This window comes from Brassica napus, chromosome A9 (genome assembly GCF_020379485.1).
Source record: "Brassica napus cultivar Da-Ae chromosome A9, Da-Ae, whole genome shotgun sequence".
NCBI lineage: Eukaryota > Viridiplantae > Streptophyta > Magnoliopsida > Brassicales > Brassicaceae > Brassica > Brassica napus.
In genome coordinates, this window is record NC_063442.1 from 39288185 (window position 1) to 39310503 (window position 22319).

The 22319-nt window shown below is 35.1% G+C and overlaps 3 protein-coding genes across 4 annotated transcripts; 2 read left to right on the forward strand and 1 right to left on the reverse strand.

The window, feature by feature from the left end:
* Nucleotides 1-30: 30 nt before the first annotated feature.
* Nucleotides 31-5304, reverse strand: LOC106370268 (putative calcium-transporting ATPase 7, plasma membrane-type). Its single transcript, XM_013810308.3, has 7 exons — nucleotides 4827-5304; nucleotides 3715-3769; nucleotides 1662-3607; nucleotides 1272-1430; nucleotides 1030-1201; nucleotides 653-951; nucleotides 31-576 (listed from the first exon to the last, which is right to left on the reverse strand). The coding sequence occupies exons 1-7, from the start codon at nucleotides 4998-5000 to the stop codon at nucleotides 337-339; spliced, it is 3045 nt and encodes a 1014-aa protein (XP_013665762.2). The 5' UTR covers nucleotides 5001-5304; the 3' UTR covers nucleotides 31-336.
* Nucleotides 5305-7995: 2691 nt separating this feature from the next.
* Nucleotides 7996-14245, forward strand: LOC106371341 (DNA (cytosine-5)-methyltransferase 1). Of its 2 annotated transcripts, XM_048741503.1 has the most exons (13): nucleotides 7996-8243; nucleotides 8538-10025; nucleotides 10114-11596; nucleotides 11705-11869; nucleotides 11981-12176; nucleotides 12264-12375; nucleotides 12461-12608; nucleotides 12680-12877; nucleotides 12973-13251; nucleotides 13327-13488; nucleotides 13577-13795; nucleotides 13897-14055; nucleotides 14103-14245. In XM_048741503.1, the coding sequence occupies exons 2-12, from the start codon at nucleotides 8548-8550 to the stop codon at nucleotides 14041-14043; spliced, it is 4587 nt and encodes a 1528-aa protein (XP_048597460.1). In that variant the 5' UTR covers nucleotides 7996-8243; nucleotides 8538-8547; the 3' UTR covers nucleotides 14044-14055; nucleotides 14103-14245. The 2 variants fall into 2 exon arrangements, with proteins under 2 accessions (XP_048597460.1, XP_013666855.2); XM_013811401.3 differs by having other exon boundaries at nucleotides 13897-14245.
* A 3936-nt stretch (nucleotides 14246-18181) lies between these two features.
* Nucleotides 18182-19179, forward strand: BNAA09G42260D. Its single transcript, XM_013810780.3, has 3 exons — nucleotides 18182-18325; nucleotides 18719-18829; nucleotides 18963-19179. Exons 1-3 carry the CDS (start codon nucleotides 18224-18226, stop codon nucleotides 19074-19076), a joined length of 327 nt encoding a protein of 108 aa, XP_013666234.2. The 5' UTR covers nucleotides 18182-18223; the 3' UTR covers nucleotides 19077-19179.
* Nucleotides 19180-22319: the final 3140 nt, after the last annotated feature.

Below are 22319 nucleotides of genomic sequence, written 5' to 3' on the forward strand. Positions count from 1 at the left end.
TAAACAACTGAATTATCTTAAACTGCTAATATAATAATGTCTAGAGACTAAACCCATGAATGCATATGCTCTAGGTGTCTTTGATGATCTCCTAAATAGAACTTAATTAATGGGTGAAATGTGAGTACCAGAACACAAAGGGTTATTTTTGAGAACCAAGGAAAATATGGTGTTGAATCACAACAATAGGAAACTATTGGTAAATAAATAAACTTATTCAAAAATGGAACAGAAAAAAAAAAGAGATGAAAAGTTGCAACCATAAAAAAAAAGACAAAAACATTGCTTGTGTCAAAAGGAACTTATATTCTGTAAGAATAATAGGTTTTCTCAGCATTACACTGCTATTTTCTTCAAGCCAGCAGCGATAGGCATCCCTAAGAAGCCAACGAATATGCTGAAGAACCACTGGACAAATGTGAGAGGTGTGGTGCTTGCGAATGTCCCCAAGAACTCAATGATTATGATCTGAAAGAACACAGTTACACCAATAACAACCACGAACACATAGTTGTCGAGTATGCCTTTGAATACATCGATCTCTTCCATCTCCCGCGAGCTTATCTCATTGAAGACCTGAACATTAAGAACAAAACCAGAGTACTCGTAATACCCACTTTTGAGTGTTTTGAATATTTATGTTTTTTTTTACCTGACAAAAGACGAAACAGTTGAAGATAAGTGTGTTCAACACAAGAGTAGAATCAGAACCAGCAAGACCAAACAGTGACTTCCCTTTCGCCTGTAGAAGCCAAATGATAACGAACTGATACACAGCTTGTCCTAAGATGTTCCTCCACATTGCGTTTGTAATGAAATTCCCTTTCCTTCCAACGGGCATACGTTTCATCAGCTCGTTGTTAGGCGGCTCAGTAGCTAGAGCAAGAGCTCCAAGCGTGTCCATTATCATGTTGACCCAAAGCAGCTGGACAGCAGTTAGAGGAGCACTTCCTGTGTAAAGATGCATAAACATTGTAAAAATGAAAAACATTTAACATAACTGAATCAGCTTGTTCGGTTTAAACTCACCGGTCAAGCAAGCTGAAGAGAAGTTAACAATGAGGGCGACAACATTGACCGTTAGCTGGAACTGCACAAACTTCTGGATGTTAATGTAAACCGAACGTCCCCATTTCGCCACCGTCACAATCGTACTGAAATTATCGTCGAGTATGATGACATCTGCGCTCTCTTTCGCCACCTAAAGGTCATTGCAAAAAAAGAGTTTTTGAAAAAGTTTTGAGCCTCTTTTTAAACATTTTAGACCTCACCTCTGTTCCGGCAATGCCCATTGCTAATCCTATGTCAGCCTCATGGAGTGCTGGTGCATCGTTCGTTCCGTCACCAGTCACGGCAACAACTTCATCAAAAGTAGTCCTTAGCTGCTTCACAAGTGTATGTTTGTCCATGGGAGAAGAACGAGCCATCACCTGTCAAGAGAAAGTTCTTCGTTTCAAGACTTCACTAGATCAAGAAAAGAAAAAAAGTCTAAATAAACCAACGAGAGCTGTTGGCCTAGTGGTAAAGAAGTATCTAGTAGGCACTCCGCCACTTGAGTTCAATTAAAACTATATACAATGTTTGGTTCCGGGCAAAGAGGTAAAATCGTATTTTTTTCTTATAAAAAAAGAAGTCTAAATCAAGAAATAATGATTGATGACCTGAATCTTGGGAATGAGTTCAAGTAACTCTTCCTGATTCTTCTCTCTGAACACAGGACCTTCAATGGCTACACCATCATCAGTGAGGATTCCACATTCTCTAGCAATAGCTTTTGCAGTGTTGATGTTATCTCCCGTAACCATTCTCACCATAATACCAGCACGGCGGCAAAGCTCCACAGACTCTCTGACTCCAGGACGAACAGGGTCTTTGATGCCAACGATGCCTATGCAAGTAAACCCTGAAGCCGGGATACCTTCATCCGCAGAGAACCCATTTTCGATATCCATATAAGCGAGGCAAAGCGTGCGAAGAGCTTCATTTGCAAACTCATTGATTGTGACATTCAAGTACTTGATGGATTCTTCATCGAGCGGAACAGCTTCGCCACTCGAGTTGATAACATTTTGGCAAGCAGCTAAGACTATTTCAGAAGCTCCCTTGGTGTGAGCGCGAACGCGTCCTCCTTCAGGTAGCTCAATGACTACTCCCATTCTCTTCTTTGTGGAGTTAAACGGCTCAACTTTGATGACTTTGTATGATTGTCTCTCTTCTTGGAACTTACCTCCAAGAGATAGTCCAAACTCCAATATAGCAGTCTCCGTTGGCGTCCCCAGTATCTCCGTCTTGCCTTGTTTGTTCACGACAACTTCGCCTCCCGTGTTATTAAAAATCGACTGTCGAAGTAGTTTTAAAGCAGCCTCGGGGATGTCAGACTCCAAACTCGAACCCTTGCTCGCTACATCTTGAACATTCATGCAAATGCAAGACTTCACAACGGTCATGTGATTGGTTGTTAGAGTACCGGTCTTGTCACTGCAAATAGTAGTCGCGGATCCCATCGTCTCACAAGCTGCTAAGTGTCGAACAAGAGCTTTATCGTTCATCATTTTCTTCATCGCGAACGCGAGGCTAAGAGTCACAGCCAAAGGCAAGCCTTCAGGAACCGCAACGACAACAATCGTTACAGCAATGGCAAAGTATTCAAGAAGCTCTAATGCCTCGTCCCCCGACCACCTCCAGTGAGTACTCAACGAAAGCTTCCTCATAAACATTCCTTGCACCAAAACGGCAAACGTGACAACGGCGAAGAAGAGACCTATTTTACCGATGATAGTTGCAACTCCGTTAAGTTTCACTTGCAACGGGGTTTCATCATCGCCTCCTTCGCTAAGAGTGGCCATTAGCTTCCCCCACTGTGTCCTCATACCAACCGTTGTAACCAGCATCTTACACGACCCATCTTGCACTTTAGTTCCAGAGAGAAGGAAAGGGTTCTGGGCATTCACCATGACAGGCTCACTCTCTCCAGTCAAACTCGATTCATCGATCACAACGGAGAAACCAGAGAGAAAAAGACCATCGGCAGGAACCTGGTCTCCAATCGCGAGATGAACAATGTCACCAGGAAGCAGCTCATATATAGACAGCTTCTGTCTAAACCCGCTTCGCGTAACCTGAACCGTGATCTTCTTCTTTTCTTTGTCTAAATCCCTGAACTGCAAAGACTGTCTGTAGTCACTAGTCGCTGTGACGAACACGACCAAAAGGATACTAGCGACAATGCCAAGACCATCGTGTGACCCTTGAGGCCATCCTTCAGTTGCGATTCCAACTATCAAAGAGAAGAAAGCGCAAACGCCTAGAATCATGAGCGTCATGTCATGAAGGGCTTCCCAAACGAATATCCAGAAACTCTTCAGCTCGCTTTCCGCGAACTTGTTGATTCCGAATAGCTCTTGCCTTTGGATCAGCTGATCGGATTCACCTGAGAGACCAGCGTTAGGACATGCCTTGAGCTTCCCTGAAAGCCCATCAACTCCACCATGAAACTTGAGCTTCTTCACATCGTGACTTTCAACTATTGATCCTAACTCATCTGCGCAAATGTCATAGCCTGCTGCTTTAACCTCTTCAGGCACAGTGTAATCACTAGGAGAAACTCCTGAAAAAAAATCCATTTCAAAATTATAAAATAACATTTTACACAAATGGAAAAAAATAAAGTGGAAAAAAATAATAATAAAGTGAACATTCTGATAAATTATCCACCCGAGATAAATTGGAATGCGGCTTTTGACACGAGAACTGCAATCTTCAATTTCTCCTGGATTGTGAAAATTGCAAATATATAAATTAGGAGGGAAAATTTAAAAGTTCCATAAACCTATAGATCCAAAACTAAATCAATCACAAGTTAGATGTTGTACAAATCGTAGCAGGGTTATTAAAAAAATGTAACCAAATAGACTAAACATATTGAAATCAAAATTTTAGGTCAAATGGCCTAAAACAAAATTTTAGGTCAAATGGCCTTTATGAAAGTTGAATGTGTGAAAATAAATGAAATATACATGAAATTGATATACCTTTGTGCATTGAGCTTATCCTTTTATAGACTAAACTAAGTAGTTCATTTGCTATAATTAAACGCACCATCTCATCAATTCAACTCATGGGTTTTACCAAACAGAAAAATTACAGTAAATATCCTACATATTTCTTCTTCTTATAAAAGAAGTCTCAGAAGTATGGTGTATAGTATTATTGTAAATTCTTATATATTATTATCGGGTGTTGCGATTACAGTCTCAACAAAACTCTATCAGGTGTTTTAAAATTATCTAAATTCCGCCACATTTGTGAGAAATTAATTGAATTCGGTAAAAATAATAAATCTTGTCTCTGCATATTCGTTTATATCATCGTTTCAGTCGTTTCCCGGTTCATGGTTTTCAATAGATACTATACGTTTGCAGCTCTACAATTTTAGTTCAATAAATATTATGCATGTTTATCACTTGAATCATATTAAATACTGTGAATTATTTCACCATATACAATTCTATAAAAAAAAGTTATGTAAATGTTTTATGATTGATCTATAATGGTTCTGCAAACGCTAAGATCATCTGACCTCATATACACTTGATTTACACAATACATAAAACGGTTTCGGCGATAGCTAAGGCAGGTTCACAATAATACAGCGTAATATTCTATAATCGGATGTTGTGATTAGTCCCGTTGGGGTTGTGTCCTATGTTTCAAAGTTTCTAAATAACATGAAAAAATCTCGCATATGTGTGTGTATTCATACAAAAAATAGACTAAAAGTGTGCAACCATTTCAAACCATAATTTGAAAAATACAAGAAGAAGCACCTGATTGGTCTTGCGCATGGCGGCAGCTTCGTAACGCTTGGAGAGGTTTGCCGTGAAGCGAAATCGACGTTTTGGATTCTTTACGACGCCACAGAGATTCCGCCATTTTTCGAGCACTTCCTCCGACGAATGTTTGGCCTTAACGTCAAAATTCTGGTTCAAGTAACTCTCCATGTTTACTCTTATGGATCACAGCTTCAATGGCTGTTTCTTATGTAAAACGATCTCAACCTTTTCTATTCTCTTTTATTTTATGTTTTTTTTTTGTTTGTGGAGGAAGAAAAGAAGAAGCAGAAGAATCGCAAACTTAAATGGAGAAGGGAGATGAAAGCGAGTTTTAAGATCTGAGCTTTTTTAAGCTTTGAGAAATTGACCGAGTCCTTGGTTTAAGCTGAGTCGAGTAGCTTAATTTAAATAGTTTCGCGAGATTCAATTATGCTAATCAAAACCCAATTATCCGGTTATTAATAAGAGTAATAATGTATATGAAGTAGTGTATTGTTTATGCACGTTGGTATTATATGCTACATACATTCATGCAGGACGTATGCATGAAGAGCAGGGACATATTGAGTTATGTTACTGTTATTAAAATTTTCGTTGCATATTAATAAAACACAATAAAATATTTTGCGTTTGGTCATTAGTGTGATGAATAATATATATCAAATTTGGTACAGATCATTATTAATAAAACACCAGATTTGATGTAATTGTGTAGTTTTTGAAGCTCCATTAAACATGACATAACATGAATTTTAGTGTTTTAGAGTCTTATTGGAATCGGCCTTAGAAACTTAGTATTAGAAAATCTCTCCCTACATGTGCTGATGTGCATTAATGATTTTCGCTCAAGTTTTCTAACTGTTTAAACTTCAACCATAAACTTTACTACTTTAGTCAAACTGATAATATTAGCATTGTAATTATGATATACTATCAATAGTATCTAGAGCAAGCAATTTTCATTTATGATAACAATTTTCAGTATAATAGCAATCAATTTGAGATACTACAAAATAATGATAATAGCTAGTATTTCACAAACTATTTTTTTTTTAAATTCAAAATCACTGGATTGAAAACCTAGTTCATCAAAAACTTAACTAAAATTTAATGTTAGAAAAAGAAAATTGATTTCTATTAAAGCAAGCAATTATTGTTTTCTGTCATTAAATTTTATTGAGTTGTATTATTAACTAGGTTTTTTGAACTGGCTAACTGTGGTTCAATTTCTTCAAAAAGTACAAAGTGTATTTTTAGCTATTTAACCATGAAAATCTTCGTTGTTCAAAAAAAAAAAAACCATGAAAATACACGTAATATTCATATTTTTTTGGTCTAAAATATTGGTAGATACTTTGTTTCTATCCGCAACTGTATAACTATAGCCACAAATATTTTATACCTAGTTTTTGGTTATTTATAATTTTTCTTGCAGTTAAAATAGTTATGAAAGGAGTTGTGGATAAATCCATTGGTAAGCTGTCAGTTGATATATTACCATTGTTTACCTATTGCATGTAAAAAAAGTATTACACAAGACACTTTTTAAGTTCTTAATTACATTATGATACGCTTTTCCTGGGGTTTTCTTATTGATTCGCAAACTACTTACACATTGACATGAAAAAAGCTTTCCCAACTTCTCGACATCAACACTAGTCAATTCTATAATATTCTCTCTACGCTGCTAGGTCGATTTAGAGGGCAAGCCACCCAAACGATCCCTTAGGACAATTTTAGAGAACATGTTTTATTTAGGTTTTTCATTAATAATTTTCTACTATTTACATGTAAATATAATTATTTTGATAATAATAATATTTATTAAAAATCATTATTATTTATAGAACTTTTACTAATAAATTCATTTAATACGTATTGTTACGTAATAATGAGTGCTCAAAGTATTTGTGTTTGAGGATTCGAACCATCAGAGATTATGGGGAATTCCAGATACGCAAGCTCGTTCCTCGAGCATCACTTGATTGAAGATTTCAATGTTAAAAAAATCTGAGCCCTCACAAATCTTTTAATTTACAAAGTTGTTTCCATGTCACCCATGAAATTTTCCTTTTGTTATTATCACTACTCCTCCATCACGCTAGTGAGTTTCACGCACACATATTTTGGTAGTTTAAACTTTAAAGTACGACATATCGAACATTGGAAGGACCAATCCCATAGACTTAAGAAGATTTTTGTACCTCCATGAGACATAGACTTCACAAACCAAACATTCAACTTTTCTGTATAAAGCTCAATGGTTTGTAACAGTGTAACGAAGTGTATATCAGTATATATATCATTCAGAATAAGATAAAAAAACGAAAAACTGACATGAAATCTTTGGCAAAAATATTGTAAGGTATAGTTGGCTATAGGGGGGGCGTTCAGATACACATTCGGATTCGGTTTAGATCTATTCAGATTACAGATTTTCATGGTCAAAGATTTCAATTTCATTCGAATATTTACAAATTTCGGTCTGGATTCAGTTCGGATCTTTTCAGGTTTGTTCGGGTTTGGATAACCCGCTTAAATTATTTTTTAAAATTTTAAATTCGTTATATACTTTAAATTTCTTAAAATTTAAAAATAAAATAATATATTACATATAAATTTGAATAGCGTATGCCAACATGCCTAAATTTAACATATAAATTGTTTTGACTAGAATATTTTCATAGAGAATCAATAGATATTTCAAGTGTTTTTTTGAAGTATTGTTTAACTATTTTAGACATTTACTTTCAACTATTTGTATATATTTTTAAGTTTTTTTGGAAACTTCAAAATATCTTATGTATTTTGGATATTTTTATATATTAAATCTAAAAATTATTAATATATTCAGGTATATAAATTTATTTTGAATTCATTCGGATATTCGAAATACTGGTTCGGATCGGGTTCGGGGATTCGGTTCTCTATATACAAAATTTTGAAACCGTTCGAATAATTGACCAATTTTGGTTCTGGATTTGATACTATTTTCGGATCGGATTCTGTTCAATTTTCAAATTCGAATTTTTGGTCCAGTCCTACTCGCATGGTTGGATAGGGGTTAAGTCCCGTTATGTCAATAAAAATCTCTAAAAATGCTGGAATATCAATTATGAATTTTTTTCATGGGGGGTAAATGGAATTAAATATCTCTCGGATTTCTGGACTGCCCTAAGAGACGCGAAAGAGATTTTAGGCGGGATTTGTCTTTTATTTTTTCCCCTTTTAGAACAGAATTTTTTAGCGCCGGTTGTTGCCGCGCGTCGCGTCGTTTCCCTCCTTCTTATACCTTCTCTATAACTCAGCGACCCCTTAGCCAAATCCTAATCCTCCTCGTCGTCCTATCTTCAATCGCTCTACCTCTCATAAGATCCTTTCGCATCTCTCCTCTCGATTTCGCTTCTCAACGTAAGTCTTCCACTGTTCCGATCTCTAATTACAACGCTTGTTAAACCCCTAGCGCTCATTGCTCAACCTTATAACCTAGATTCGAACTATCTAACCCGAAATTGCCATGAATCTTTAGTTGCTTCGCCTCAATTTCGCTTTTAATAATAAAATTTTCTGCTGTTTTGATCTCAATTTTAAAACCCTTGCGCTCTAATTATTCAACATTTCAACCTAGATTCTTAGTATCTAACTGTTAATTTTGTTTGTTTCGCGGCGATTAATTAATTAACTTTGTGTTTTGCTGACGTGTAGGTTTACGGAGATGGTGAGAAACGGAACCAAGGCTGGGGAGCAAAAGAAGAGACCTCTCCCAGAGATCAAAGCAGACTCTGACGGCGAAGACCTCTCCACGAGGCACACTAGGCCGAAGCGCGCCGCAGCATGCACCAATTTCAAGGAGAAATCCGTCCGCATCTCCGAGAAATCCGCAACCGTCGAAACCAAGCAGCACCAGACTGTGGAGGACGAAGTTGTAGCTCTACACTTCACAGCATCTCCTCAGAGCGGCGGCGGCGAGCCTCGTCAGACCAGGAGGCTGACTGATTTCATCTTGCACGACGAGTACGGAGTCCCGCAGCCTGTGGCGATGGTTGAGATCGGTGACATTTTCGTCACGGGCGTTATCTTGCCTTCTGGTGAATGCGATGATAAGGAGAAAGGGAGAGGCGTGAAGTGTGATGGATTTGGACGCGTGGAGAATTGGAGTATCTCGGGGTATGATGATGGTTACCCGGTGGTTTGGTTCTCGACGGAGCTGGCGGATTATGACTGTGGTAAGCCTGCTACTAGTTACAAGAAGATGTATGACTATTTCTATCAGAAGGCGTTTGCTTCTGTGGAGGTTTATAAGAGAGTGGCTAAGTCTGCGGGTGGGGACTCTGGTGTTAGTCTTGATGAGTTGCTTGTGGCGGTTTCGAGGTCTATGAGCCTTGAAAGTAAATGCTTTTCTACTGATTTCTTGGTTATTAGAAATTTCCTTATACGGCAAGGAGAGTTTATATATAACCAGCTTGCTGGTTTGGATGAGACGGCAAAGAAAGATGAAGCTAGCTTTGCGGAGATTCCTGTGCTCGTTGCTCTTAGAGATGAGAATAGTAGACTTGACAATGGTGCTGTTATTCAGATGGAAGGAAGACCTTCTAACGGGGTTTTGAGGATTGATGGAGTTTCTGAAGCTGCGAAGTGCGAGGCCTTGACATCTGATCAAGAAATGGTTGACGAGGATCAAAGATATGCTAGAATTATGCAAGACGAAGAGGATAGGAAAACTATGCAGCGGCCTAAAAGAAAAAACGGCGCAGCTTTGGCTTCTAATAAAGGATATGTAAAAACCACTGAGGATGAGATTGCTGGTGATTATCCTCTCCCGGCTTATTACAAGAATTTCAAAGATGAAGCAGATGAGCTTATAGTTGCTGATGACTATGAGGTTAACTACGAGGACCTGCCTCGCAGGATGCTGCACAACTGGGCACTGTACAACTCGGATTCAAGGTTCATATCCCTGGAGCTTCTCCCGATGAAGCCCTGTGCGGATATTGATGTGACGATATTTGGGTCTGGTTTGATGGCAGAGGACGGTGGGTTCTGGTTTGGTCTAGATGATCCTGATACTTCTACCTCTGGACAGCCAAAGAAGGATCTTGAGGGGATGCCCGTATTCCTCAGTCAAATAAAGGAATGGATGATTGAGTGGGGGTGTTCAACAATCTCTATTTCAATACGAACAGATGTGGCATGGTAAGCTGTCTATTCTCTATTATTTGTACCCCCATGTTTCTGCATTGCTTTCTTCTTCTTCTTCTGCTGATGTCTCGGGTATATGCAGGTATCGACTTGGGAAGCCGTCAAAGCAATACGCCCCTTGGTTTGAACCTGTTTTGAAAACAGCTAGGGTTACGATAGGCATTTTTGGTCTGCTAGAGGAGCAAACTAGAATGTCTAAGCTCTCATTTGAAGATGTCACGAAAAGAGTGTCTGAGTTCCAGAAGAACGATAAAGCTTTCATTTCTTCTGATCGCTTGGCTGTTAACAGATTTCTAGTCGGCCATGGGCAAATTATTTTGCAGATGTTCTCAGAATTTCCTAAAAAGGATATCCAGAGGTGTTCATTTGTTAGTGATCTTGCAAGGAAAAGGGCTGAAAGGCACAACACAAGATGGACCATCAAGAAGAAGAAGATTTTGTTTAAAGTAAATTGTAATCCAAGGGCAGGCATGGCACCTGTGGTATCCAAGAGGAAAGCTATGCAAGCAACAACAACTCGTCTGATCAACAGAATTTGGGGAGAGTTTTACTCCAATTACTCTCCAGAGGAACCCGTGCAGGCAGTTGGTGCAGAAAACGAGGAGGAAGAGGTTGAAGAGGAGGGTGAAATTGAAGAAGATGACGCAGAGGAAACTGTTCCAGAACCTGTTGAGGAGGTTGAAAAGTCTCATACCCCTTTGAAGAAAATTCGAGGCGTTTCTGGTAAAACGGAATCAAGTTGGAGTGGCGAGAGTCTAGGAAAAACTTCTGCTGGTGAGCCTCTCTATCGACAAGCCCTCGTTGGAGAAGAAATTGTGGCTGTAGGTGGTGCTGTCGTGTTGGAAGATGATGGAAACGAGGTCATCTATTTTGTGGAGTACATGTTTGAAAAATCAAACAACTGCAAAATGCTTCATGGAAGACTCTTACAGAGAGGATGTGACACTGTTCTGGGTAATGCTGCTAACGAGAGGGAACTATTCCTGACCAATGAATGCAAGACTGTATCGCTTAAGGAGATAAAAGGAACGGTCAGTTTTGAGATTCGTTCAAGGCCATGGGGGCATCAGTTTAGAAAAGAGAACACCACCGCGGACAAGCTTGACCGGGCGAGAGCAGAGGAACGAAAAACGAAAGACTTGCCTACGGAATACTTCTGCAAGAGTTTATATTCGCCTGAGAGAGGGGGTTTCTTTAGCCTTCCATTAAATGATATGGGCTGTGCATCTGGAACCTGCAGTTCATGTAGGATAAGAGAAGATGAAGAGAAGAAGACAGAGATCAAACTCAACTCTTCAAAGACGGGGTTTTCGTGTAATGGGGTTGACTATTCCGTTGATGATTATGTCTACGTAAAGCCAGAAGATATAGATGGATCGAAGGAGGCTAATGGGAGATTTAAGTCTGGTCGTAACATTGGCTTACGACCATTCGTTGTTTGTCAAATACTGGAGATCATCGTCCTAAAAGAATCTAGAAAGGCTTCCTTTGAGGTTAAAGTGAGAAGGCTTTATAGGCCTGAGGATGTTTCTGACGAAAAGGCCTATGCGTCAGATATCCAAGAGGTATATAGCGATGTTCAAATTAAGTTGCTTTGCTGGTTTCTTCATTTGTGTTTATTACAATCTTTTTAACTCTTTTTTTTTTTCTTCTTTTTTTGGAATTTGTTTTAGTTGTATTACAGCGAGGACACAGATGTTCTCCAACCAGAAGCTCTAGAGGGAAGATGTGAAGTAAGGAAGAAAATTGATATGCCCTCACGCCGTGAGTATCCAATATCAGATAATATCTTCTTCTGTGAACAGATCTATGACCCGTCCAAAGGTTCTCTCAAGCAGGTACATATTTTTCTAAAATCATATAATAGGTGTTCATATAACTCATTTGTTATGATTATTGCTGTTTCCGATACAAAGTTGAAGTGTTTCTTTGATCTGACCTGTAAACAGTTGCCCGTCAATATCAAGCCGAAGTACACTACTGTTAAGGACGAGGCACTTTTAAGAAAGAGAAAGGGGAAGGGGTTAGTGACTGAAACTGATTCTGTGACTGACAAGCCTGAAGAGGTATCTAAAGAGACGCGTCTTGCTACACTAGATATTTTCGCTGGTTGTGGTGGACTGTCTCAGGGACTTGAACAGGCAGGTATGTATTATCTCCAGTAAACGCTTCTTTATCAACCATAAAACCCTAGAACTAGTTGGATTCATGGGCATGCTTTTTATGTACAAGGTGTCTCGGCAACAAAGTGGGCGATAGAGTATGAAGAGCCAGCTGGGAAGGCTTTTAGAAAAAACCATCCCGAAACAACAGTTTTTGTTGACAACTGCAATGTAATTCTTAGGTAAGTAGCCGACAAAGATAAAACACTTTCTCTTCCAATGTGGCTATTTTCTGTGTTGAGATCTGTTGTTTGTAATTATCTATAGGGCTATAATGGAGAAATGTGGAGATCAGGATGAATGTATCTCTACTAAAGAAGCTAATGAACTCGCTGAGAAACTTGATGAAGACCAGAAACGTACGCTGCCACTGCCCGGCCAAGTGGATTTCATCAATGGAGGCCCTCCATGCCAGGTATATGTTCTGGTCTTTACAATTGTCGTTGAATAAGTGAAGAAAAGGTGTTAACCAGTGCAATTTTTCAGGGATTCTCCGGTATGAATCGGTTCAACCAAAGCTCTTGGAGCAAAGTTCAGTGTGAAATGATATTGGCATTCTTGTCATTTGCTGATTATTTCCGGCCAAGATACTTTCTCCTGGAGAACGTGAGGACCTTTGTGTCATTCAATAAAGGGCAGACGTTCCAACTTACTCTGGCTTCTCTTCTCGAAATGGGTTACCAGGTGACACTCGTGCTCTGTATTTTCCACATATGAATGCTCCCGAGTAGTTTAGAATGTGAATTTGACATGTGTGAATATGATGTGATGTGTGGTAGGTGAGATTTGGGATCTTGGAGGCAGGTGCATATGGGGTTTCCCAATCTCGCAAAAGAGCTTTCATCTGGGCAGCTGCACCAGATGAGGTTCTCCCCGAATGGCCTGAGCCGATGCATGTCTTTGGTGTTCCTGAGTTGAAAATCTCGCTGTCTAAAGGTGTACATTACGCTGCTGTTCGCAGTACTCAATACGGTGCACCTTTCCGCCCAATCACAGTGAGAGACACAATTGGCGATCTTCCATCAGTAGTTAACGGAGAATCCAACACGAAGAGAGAGGTATGAATGATGTCACACATGAGGAGAAAAAAGTATCAACATGTAGGAAACTCATATGATTCTTTTATCTTGCAGTATAAAGCTCAACCAATCTCGTGGTTTCAAAAGGAGATAAGAGGAGACAATATTGCTCTCACTGATCACATCTGCAAAGAGATGAACGAACTAAACCTCATTAGATGTAAGAAAATCCCAAAGAGGCCAGGGGCTGATTGGCGTGACCTCCCAGAAGAAAAGGTCAGAGTCTTTTGTATTATCACACTGTAAATCAAAGGAATAGTTCAGTGACGTTAAATGCTACATCTTGTTTACCCTTTTTTTTCAGGTGACGTTATCAAAAGGGCAAGTGGTAGATTTGATTCCATGGTGTCTGCCAAACACTGCGAAGCGACACAACCAGTGGAAAGGACTGTTTGGGAGATTAGATTGGGAAGGCAACTTTCCAACATCAATCACTGATCCTCAGCCGATGGGTAAGGTTGGGATGTGCTTCCATCCTGACCAAGACAGGATTATCACTGTCCGTGAATGCGCCCGGTCACAGGTATATAGATATTATGTTCCTAGTCAAGACGGAAGCTTTTGATTTGTTCCTAAAGTCTAAGTAATGAAATTGATTGGTTGTATTATAAAAAATTGTGGCAGGGGTTTCCGGACAGCTATGTGTTTCAAGGGAACATAATACACAAGCATAGGCAGATTGGGAATGCAGTGCCTCCACCTTTGGCCTTTGCTCTTGGTCGGAAGCTCAAAGAAGCGGTTCAACTCAAGAAGGTCACCAAAACAAACTAGATTTGTGTTTCCTTTTATTTTTTGTTTTCGCAAACGATTAGAACTTTGTCAAACACGGTTAAGTCACTGTAATATTCAGCCTCTTGAACTATTTAGACATCTACTCAGATAAGTTGAAGAAAAGAGCTTTGCTTTGCTTCAGTGCACATTCCTTTTATGTCGTCTGTTTGAATTGATATAATAATACATGCTGTTCGTATCACATTTCTATGTACCTAACTTCATTAATTACCTGTTGCGGCTTTGATCATATTCGATCACAAACTTAATATATAAACTAGATTTTGACCCGCGCGGTTGCGCAGAAATATTTATATTTATATTTATAATTTTAGCATCACTTAAAATTATAATTTATTTTTCAAAATTAAAATTTTATGGTTTGATGATATTTTGTAAATTTTGGTTTATGTCGAGGTTGTACTCTTGATTTTTCGGTTTGGTTGTGGATTTTGAGTTTTGGTTATAGAAGTATAATAATAGTTTGATTATTTATAAATTTAAAGTTTGGTTTGTTTTGGGTTTCGTTATTTAGTTTTTGGCTTTGTTCAAATAACAATGTTAGGAATCCAAAATTTTGAGTTCAGTTCGAACGCATATGGATCTGAATTTAGATATGAAATTATGTGAAATTAATTATAAGAATATTCTTGAAATCGTTAAACTAAATATATGTTGAACAATACAAAACTTATTTATTGTATTTTCAGTTTAAACAATGTTGTAAGGTTGGCTATTTAAAATATATATCATTTTAATTTACATGGAAAAAGTTTCAAAATATATGGTTATGGTTACATATGTTTATAATATAACAAAAAAATATATTTTGGTTTCAGAATTTAAACAAACAATGCACAAATTCAAAATTGTGGAATTTATATTATAACAATAATCAATGATTTATTCATCTTTTAATTTAGAATGATATGCCAAATGATTTTTTTCTGTTCAGAATAAAGATTTATTTTGTTCATTCTGAATTTAAAAATTGAAAGCTGAGATATAATTTATCTAATATAAAATTTAAATGTATAGGAAATGTACTGAAAAATCTATGGACGATATATAGCATATGTTAATAGTCATGGTTTTGGCATATAACTTATTATTTATTTGTTATATATAGTATATAGCTTCTTTTACTAAGGTATATCAATTATATTATAAGATTCAAAAGGTATGTCACTAAAAAGATTAAATAATATTACTGAGGTAGGATAGGAGGATTACAAAATACACGGGGAATTAGGATTAGATTCTACTGAATATATATATATATATATATATATATATATATAGTCATCTATAAAATTAATATTATGTAAGGGTGAATATATAAGAATATGGTATGTGATTCCACATTTTTCAAAATTCATTTCTATAGTAATACAAACCTTTGTTTCAAAATTTCTATGTGTAAACGAAATTTAAATAACAATAAATAGTAGGCAATATTTAAGGAGGTAGTTATGGAGTAATATTTTAGTTTTCAAATATTATCTTGATTAGATTGAGTTATTTTAGGTAGGTCCATAATTTAAATGACTTAATAATATTAAGTCACAACATATTTAATAGGTCCAAATTTAAAATATGCCAAGGTAAATTTCAAATAGGACCCTATTTTAATAGAGTAGAAGTTAAAAAAAATAATAATAATACATGCTGTTCGTGTCAATAAAAGTAACAAATACAAATGTTTGAGACTTAAACTTTATCAATCATAAAAAAAAAAATTGTTTGTCATAAATAACAACTAGTGTATATTGATCCGCGGTTTATATTTTATATTTTTGTTTCTTTTACAAAATCAACTAAACAAATTTACTGTGTTAAATTAATTTATTTAATAAAATGTTTAATTAGCTGTAGTTTTTTGATACTTATTTTGTTAGTCATTTTTATCAGTGACAACAACTTTAGATATTTGTATATATGGAAAATGGTTTTAAATTTATCATAAATTAATTTGTTATATTATTTAATACGTGAGGTTATATATTGTGTCATATTGTTAATTTATATTGTTCAGTATTTTGTTTTCTACAAATGATTTTGATGTCGCAATTTCTTAATAAATCTAAAATAAAATATACAAAAATTATTAAATAGATGAACTTATTACAATAGTGTTAAAAATATTGTCAGAGAATGTTAAAGTTCGCATTTAGATTATTTATAGTGCCTATACATTAAAGCTATTAAAAGAACTTATTGTGAAAGGTATATCAAAATTTTAAAGTTAGATTATAAAACATGAAATGCTAAATCCAAACGTAAAACATAAAATGCTCAATCCAAACGGATGTCAAAGGAATCCCTACTATATATTGAGAAGTTACTAAAGTGATTTTTGTTTAGGTGTCATTTATAGATAAGTTTATAAATAATTCTCTTAATTTGATTGGTTGTTGGTATTTAAATTTTCATTTATTTAATTAAAATTTTAAAAAATAACCAATCCTAGAATCAACTGATCTAATCTATATTACCATACAAACAATTAAACATTTTAAAAATAGAACTAAAACAATTTGTTTATAGAAACAATTAAATATAATAAATTCCATTATAGAAATTTTGAATATACATATAAATATATATGATATGATAGAAATACTTATCTAAACGGTTTTAAACATATTTCTATTAATAGTGGATAATAAATCATGGATTATAGAAAACTAATTAACCTAAACCTAATGATACTTTTTTATACTCACAATATATATTTAGTTTTTTAAAAATGTGTCAAATGATTGGAAAGCAGTCAAATATACAATTTTAAAAAACATTCAGTAATTTTTCAATGACAAATGTGGATAGTATAGTTGAGTTATAACTTTCAAAAATGATTAAAGTATTTTTCTATTTAAAAACAGAAAATATATGGTAAGTCTTTAACAATAATATTAATAAATGAAAATATTTATTATAATAAAAAATTGAAAATTGTAACATTATATTAATATGACACTAGATTTAATATACTCTATCAATGTAATTCTTATAGTTTTGATTATAATAAAATTATATGGTAAATCATTGAAAATAATATTAATCAATAAAATTAAAAGTGGAAACAAAATATAATTACGAGACTAGAGTTAAGACTCTATTGATATATTTTGATTGATTATAATAAAATTGATATTCTTATTTTTGTAAGAGAAAAAAGGATTTATAAATAAAACATTAGTGAAGAATAATAAAATTTGTTTGTTGCATTTTTGATTTTTTATACTTTTACGTACCTAATTTATTTTTATTTGCCTAAATACATGTGTTTTATGTATTATTATAACTATTGACTAGGTGTTTTCATGTACCATGTGCTGTGATAACTTGTGATTTGTGATTTTACAAAATTATGGAATTTTTGTAACTATTTTACTTCTATATAATATAAAGTGGTAGGCAAAATAATGCGAAAATAGAAAGTGTTATAAAATCATTTTTTGTTCATTAATCTTTGATCTTTATTATTCAAAAATTGTGTCACAAAAAAATTTGGAAACTTATATTATAATTTATAGAATTATTACTATATCGCAATAATCTTCTAAGATGATACAATACCAAGACTTTTGATTTTTCAAACGATTTAAAATGAAAAGGTTATGATTATTATTCAAAATTAAAAAACATAATATATAATTTTCATACGATTGTTATATCCGCGAAATCGCAGGCACCCACCTAGTATAGTTTAAATCCAAACGTAAAGATTTTGTATAGTTTTGCAAAGATTTTGTAATCTTTGATTACTGTTACATGTTGTTTTTTTCTGAACAGTAATACCATTTCATGTTATAATGCTTTAAATATTATCACATATTTATAGTGATTAAAATATGGTTATATGTTTTGTTGGACCATTTTTAAGTAATAATGTTTTTATCAGTTAGATAAAAATAGGACTCTGAATTAATAGGATAGATTTATGAATAATAAATTATCCATATCTCTCTCTAGGAAAAATATCTACATTTAAAAGTTGATCAATAAGTATTAAATATGTGCATATCCACCAAAATTAAAAGACTTGAGCGTAATTTAACCATGCAAATATATTATTTCCTAAATTTTGACTTATAAAATTCACTTATAAATTTGACTCTTCACTCAGCAAACAACACATTAAAAAGAGAGAGAAAAGATTAAGAAGAGTAAAACTATGTCAATGTGTAACATCCTAATCTTCGCAGCCCTTTTACTCAGCTTCATGATTACTGCTTCGGTAGCCCGTCCATACTCGACTCTCCAGAGCAAAGATACGGTGAATATTCATTTTCTTAGATTTTGTGTTTACTTTATTGTTTATATCGATTTAACTATACAACAAAACCAAATTGAAACTGAGAAAATATCATATCTAGTTTACAAAAAAAAATATCATATCTATCATATAAAAAACCCCAACTGTTTTAATATTTTCTGTTTGTATACGTTACATTAATATGAAAGACTAAGAAGTTTTGTCTCCGAACGTTCATACATCTTTCTAGGACGAAATCCAAACATATTAAATTAATTTTAAGAGAGTAAATCCTTTGTAACAAAACTTTTTAGATCTCTATGAGATGGTCCAAGAGTTTTAGCTATACTAGATCCACATCTTGTTGATGTATTTTTTATTCATCAAATTGTTGATTATTTTAAATGTATGAAGGAGACGGAGAAGAAGTGTGAAACGAATGAGTGTCTGATGAAATCGACGTTGGATGCTCATCTTGACTACATCTATACCCAATCGCACCCGAAACTGCATACAGCAGTTAAAGTAATTCTCTAACTATATGCCCATCGATTTCTATTATTTAGTAATACATTTTCACAATATAATGAATAGTAAATCAAATGCTTTTAAAGTATGAATTGAGAAATTAACTAAATTCATTTTTAACTATTTGAAGGAAATAGAAACACTATGTGAAACGGAGGAATGTTTGATGAAAGCAACGTCAAATGCTCACGTGGATTACATCTACACTCAGAAGTCTCCTCCACAAAAGCCAATCCATAACTAATATATTCAACGTGTGTTCCATCATGTTCTGTTGTGTTCTCCATCTTTCTATACAACCAAAAAAAACTTAATCAGCAAAAACTTAGTACTGTTTATGTTTTATTTTAAGTGGTTTCTGACCTCAAACAAACCAAAAAAAAAACTCTCAAGATAAAACGGTTGTAATAGTGTTATTTCGTACGCTGATAGCATTTGTTGTGCTTGGATCATCTTCTTCCCGAGGGCTCTCAAGAGCGTACTGAAACGTTCGAACAACTCAATGTTCCAAAAGCTTTTTTGTGGTTGCCGAGAAACTTATCTCCAAAGATACCATATTCACTGCACAAATGATTTTTTAATTGTTCTTCAACTATTAACAACTGCCCTTTTGGTCTTCACCCCCCATCATAACCAACTAGAAACTTATCTCCATCTTAACATTTGCACCCAAAGAAAATGAAAAGAAACTTATCTCCTTGACCTTGTCCGTGGCAATATGATGCAACTACGATAGCTGCAATTTCTCTTCAAAGAAAGGGAACAAAGCCGTCCAATCAATTATTTGTCTTTCTATTTCCACAACAACAAACGAATCCAAAGCTTTAAGTTGGAACCTGTGTACAGTAGTACCTTGCAACCAGAGTCCTCATTCCATCTCTTTTGAAAATATGCACTATGGTACATCCAACATGTGAATCTTTTGACATTACCCTTCCAACACATCAACGAATTAGAAAACTTGAAAAATTCTTACAAGTAAATGAACAGGACACAATGGTCACGTTAATGACTCACTCTACAACGAGCGTAGCTGCTGCATCCAAATCAGAAGATATGTGTACAACGGCTAAGCCTCTTCTTATCGATGACATTCTTGCTATCTCTTCAATGCTTTGATCCATCTAAGGCTAACTTTGTCGAGAACTTGTACAAGAGCTTGATCGACTTGCCTCTTATCAGCATGACAAAGAACTCACGACTGTAGCTACCTCCACAAGTACAGCTAAAGCAGGGGTGCAATCCCCGTGTTTATATCTTTGCTTTCTTTATTTCCAAGTAAGTCTGCAAGCCTAAGAGGATCATCATACCTTTGCTTTCCAGACCACAATTACTGATTACTAGAGCATGTCCATTCATCTTTAAGCAATCTCCAGACCAAGTTCCTCAATAATACTTTTCTGATAAATGCCAAATAAATTAAATTAATATGACATAATTTTATAATAATAATTTATTAAAATTAAAATATCTTATAGTTATGACTATACTCGTATTAAAACCTAGTTAGAAATTTAGATGTTTTATTGTCGCATAACTAATCGTGTGATCAGACTGCATGTTGCAAATTGTTATTCATTTTGATGTTGCATGACTGATTGTGTTCGCAAATCGTGATTTTAAATCACTGAAATATTAGCTACTAGTTTTGTCATAAATCAGATGTTGCAGTCGCATTTTTTTTTGTCGACTTTTTTAATTTCATTACTTTGAAAACTTAGTACAATGGCTCAACTGTTTAGCCAAGTGATTACATAAGGTCTGTTACTAATTCTAGCATCCTTGGCTAATTTGTCAATAACATCTATCAACTTCCTAGGTACATGTCTGAAGTTAAAATTACTCTTTGTTGCAACTGCTTTTATGTCTTTAGCCACTCCAATCACCTTGACATATATCTTGATCTCGTCTGCCTTTTGCCATGCAATAAAGAGTGTTGATCAACCTCAAACAATCGCTAAGGAAAAACACATTAGTGTAGTATAATCTGTAGAGTTGTTGAACTGCTGACCACATCGCCATTGCTTCTGCTACCAACAGTGTGCTGTAGGATTCATTGCAGAGCTTTCATGGAGTATTAGAGTGCCTTCTCTGTTATAATAAGGATTACCCTATTCCAACATTATCCGTTGGCGCCTTCCATGAAGCATCTACAACCAGGGGCGAAGGCAGATTATGAGTAGAGGGTGCATGTGCACCCATAGAAATAATAAAATTTAAAATTTTAAGCTTAAAACAAGTAGAATTTCACAGGTAAAATGGTAAAAGGCAAATTGTGCACCCACGCTAACTCAAGTTCGATTATCTCCTATGTTTTTTTTATTAATAGTGCACCCATGCCAAAAATCTTCTGGCTTCGCCCCTGTCTACAACGCAGTATAACTCTGTATGTTGTAGTCGCATATCGCATAACTTGTAATGAACAATGTTTTGGACACAAGTCACTTTGACATGTAAGTGCAAGCGCATTAATGAACTTCCGGTTGGAGTTCACAATTTGATTTTTTTATTATTATTATTTTTTTATTGATTTTTTTTAAAAAAAATAAAAAGTAAAAAATAAACTGATCAATAGCGGACCGCCATGTGGCGTGGACCCGTTAAACAGTAACGACTCGGATTCATACAGAAGGAGCGTGGCGAGACAAATTCACCATAATTGATTATTATAAAATTTTTTTTTTTGGATGTGTGAGAACTCTCCTCTTAAATTTTTAATGCTCATGCTCTAAACTAACAAAACCAAAATTATTCATATAATAAAATTATAATTTTTTATATGTTTTCAAATATTCCGATTATTTTAGTGTAACGGCTTCGTGTCTTGTGCCTCCTCATTAACTGGGATGGGCAAAGAGATGCCGCTCTTTGTGACTGTCTTCGCTGACTAGGGATTGGGAATACGATATAAAAGTATACCACTAGCTAGCTCCAATATAATATGATAAGCCATTTTTATCAACATCTCGAACCAAATTAATCAAAAGAAGCATATCACTTCAACACCGTAAGCCGAAAATTGCGGGTGCAATAGTAATCTTATTTACCTAAAGTATCGTCAAAAATTGGCGGCACTTAACTGGTGTGCGATACTGCAAAGTACAAACTTTTGTAGCCAAAGCAGTAAAAGTTTATCCAAAAAAAAAGCAGTAAAAGTTTTTTTTTTTTTTTGCTAAAATAGCAGTAAAAGTCTTAAGTGCTAGGATGTGCATTACAGTCTAAAAATAAAAACTAAACTTATGGTATAAATATATAGATGATGTAATTAATAAGCTTCACTGAGAATTTCGTCTGAGATAAGTTATAAATTTTTTTTACCTTGGAATGAGCTGAACTAAGGTTAAAATTACACGAGAAGAACCAAAAAGCGCTATCAACTTATATAAACCAAAACGGGCCAAAACACTCAAATATTTTATTCAGCCCATGAGCCCAGGATACGATCCCGAGAAAAGATACGACGTCGTTAAAAACTGTCGGTGTCTTA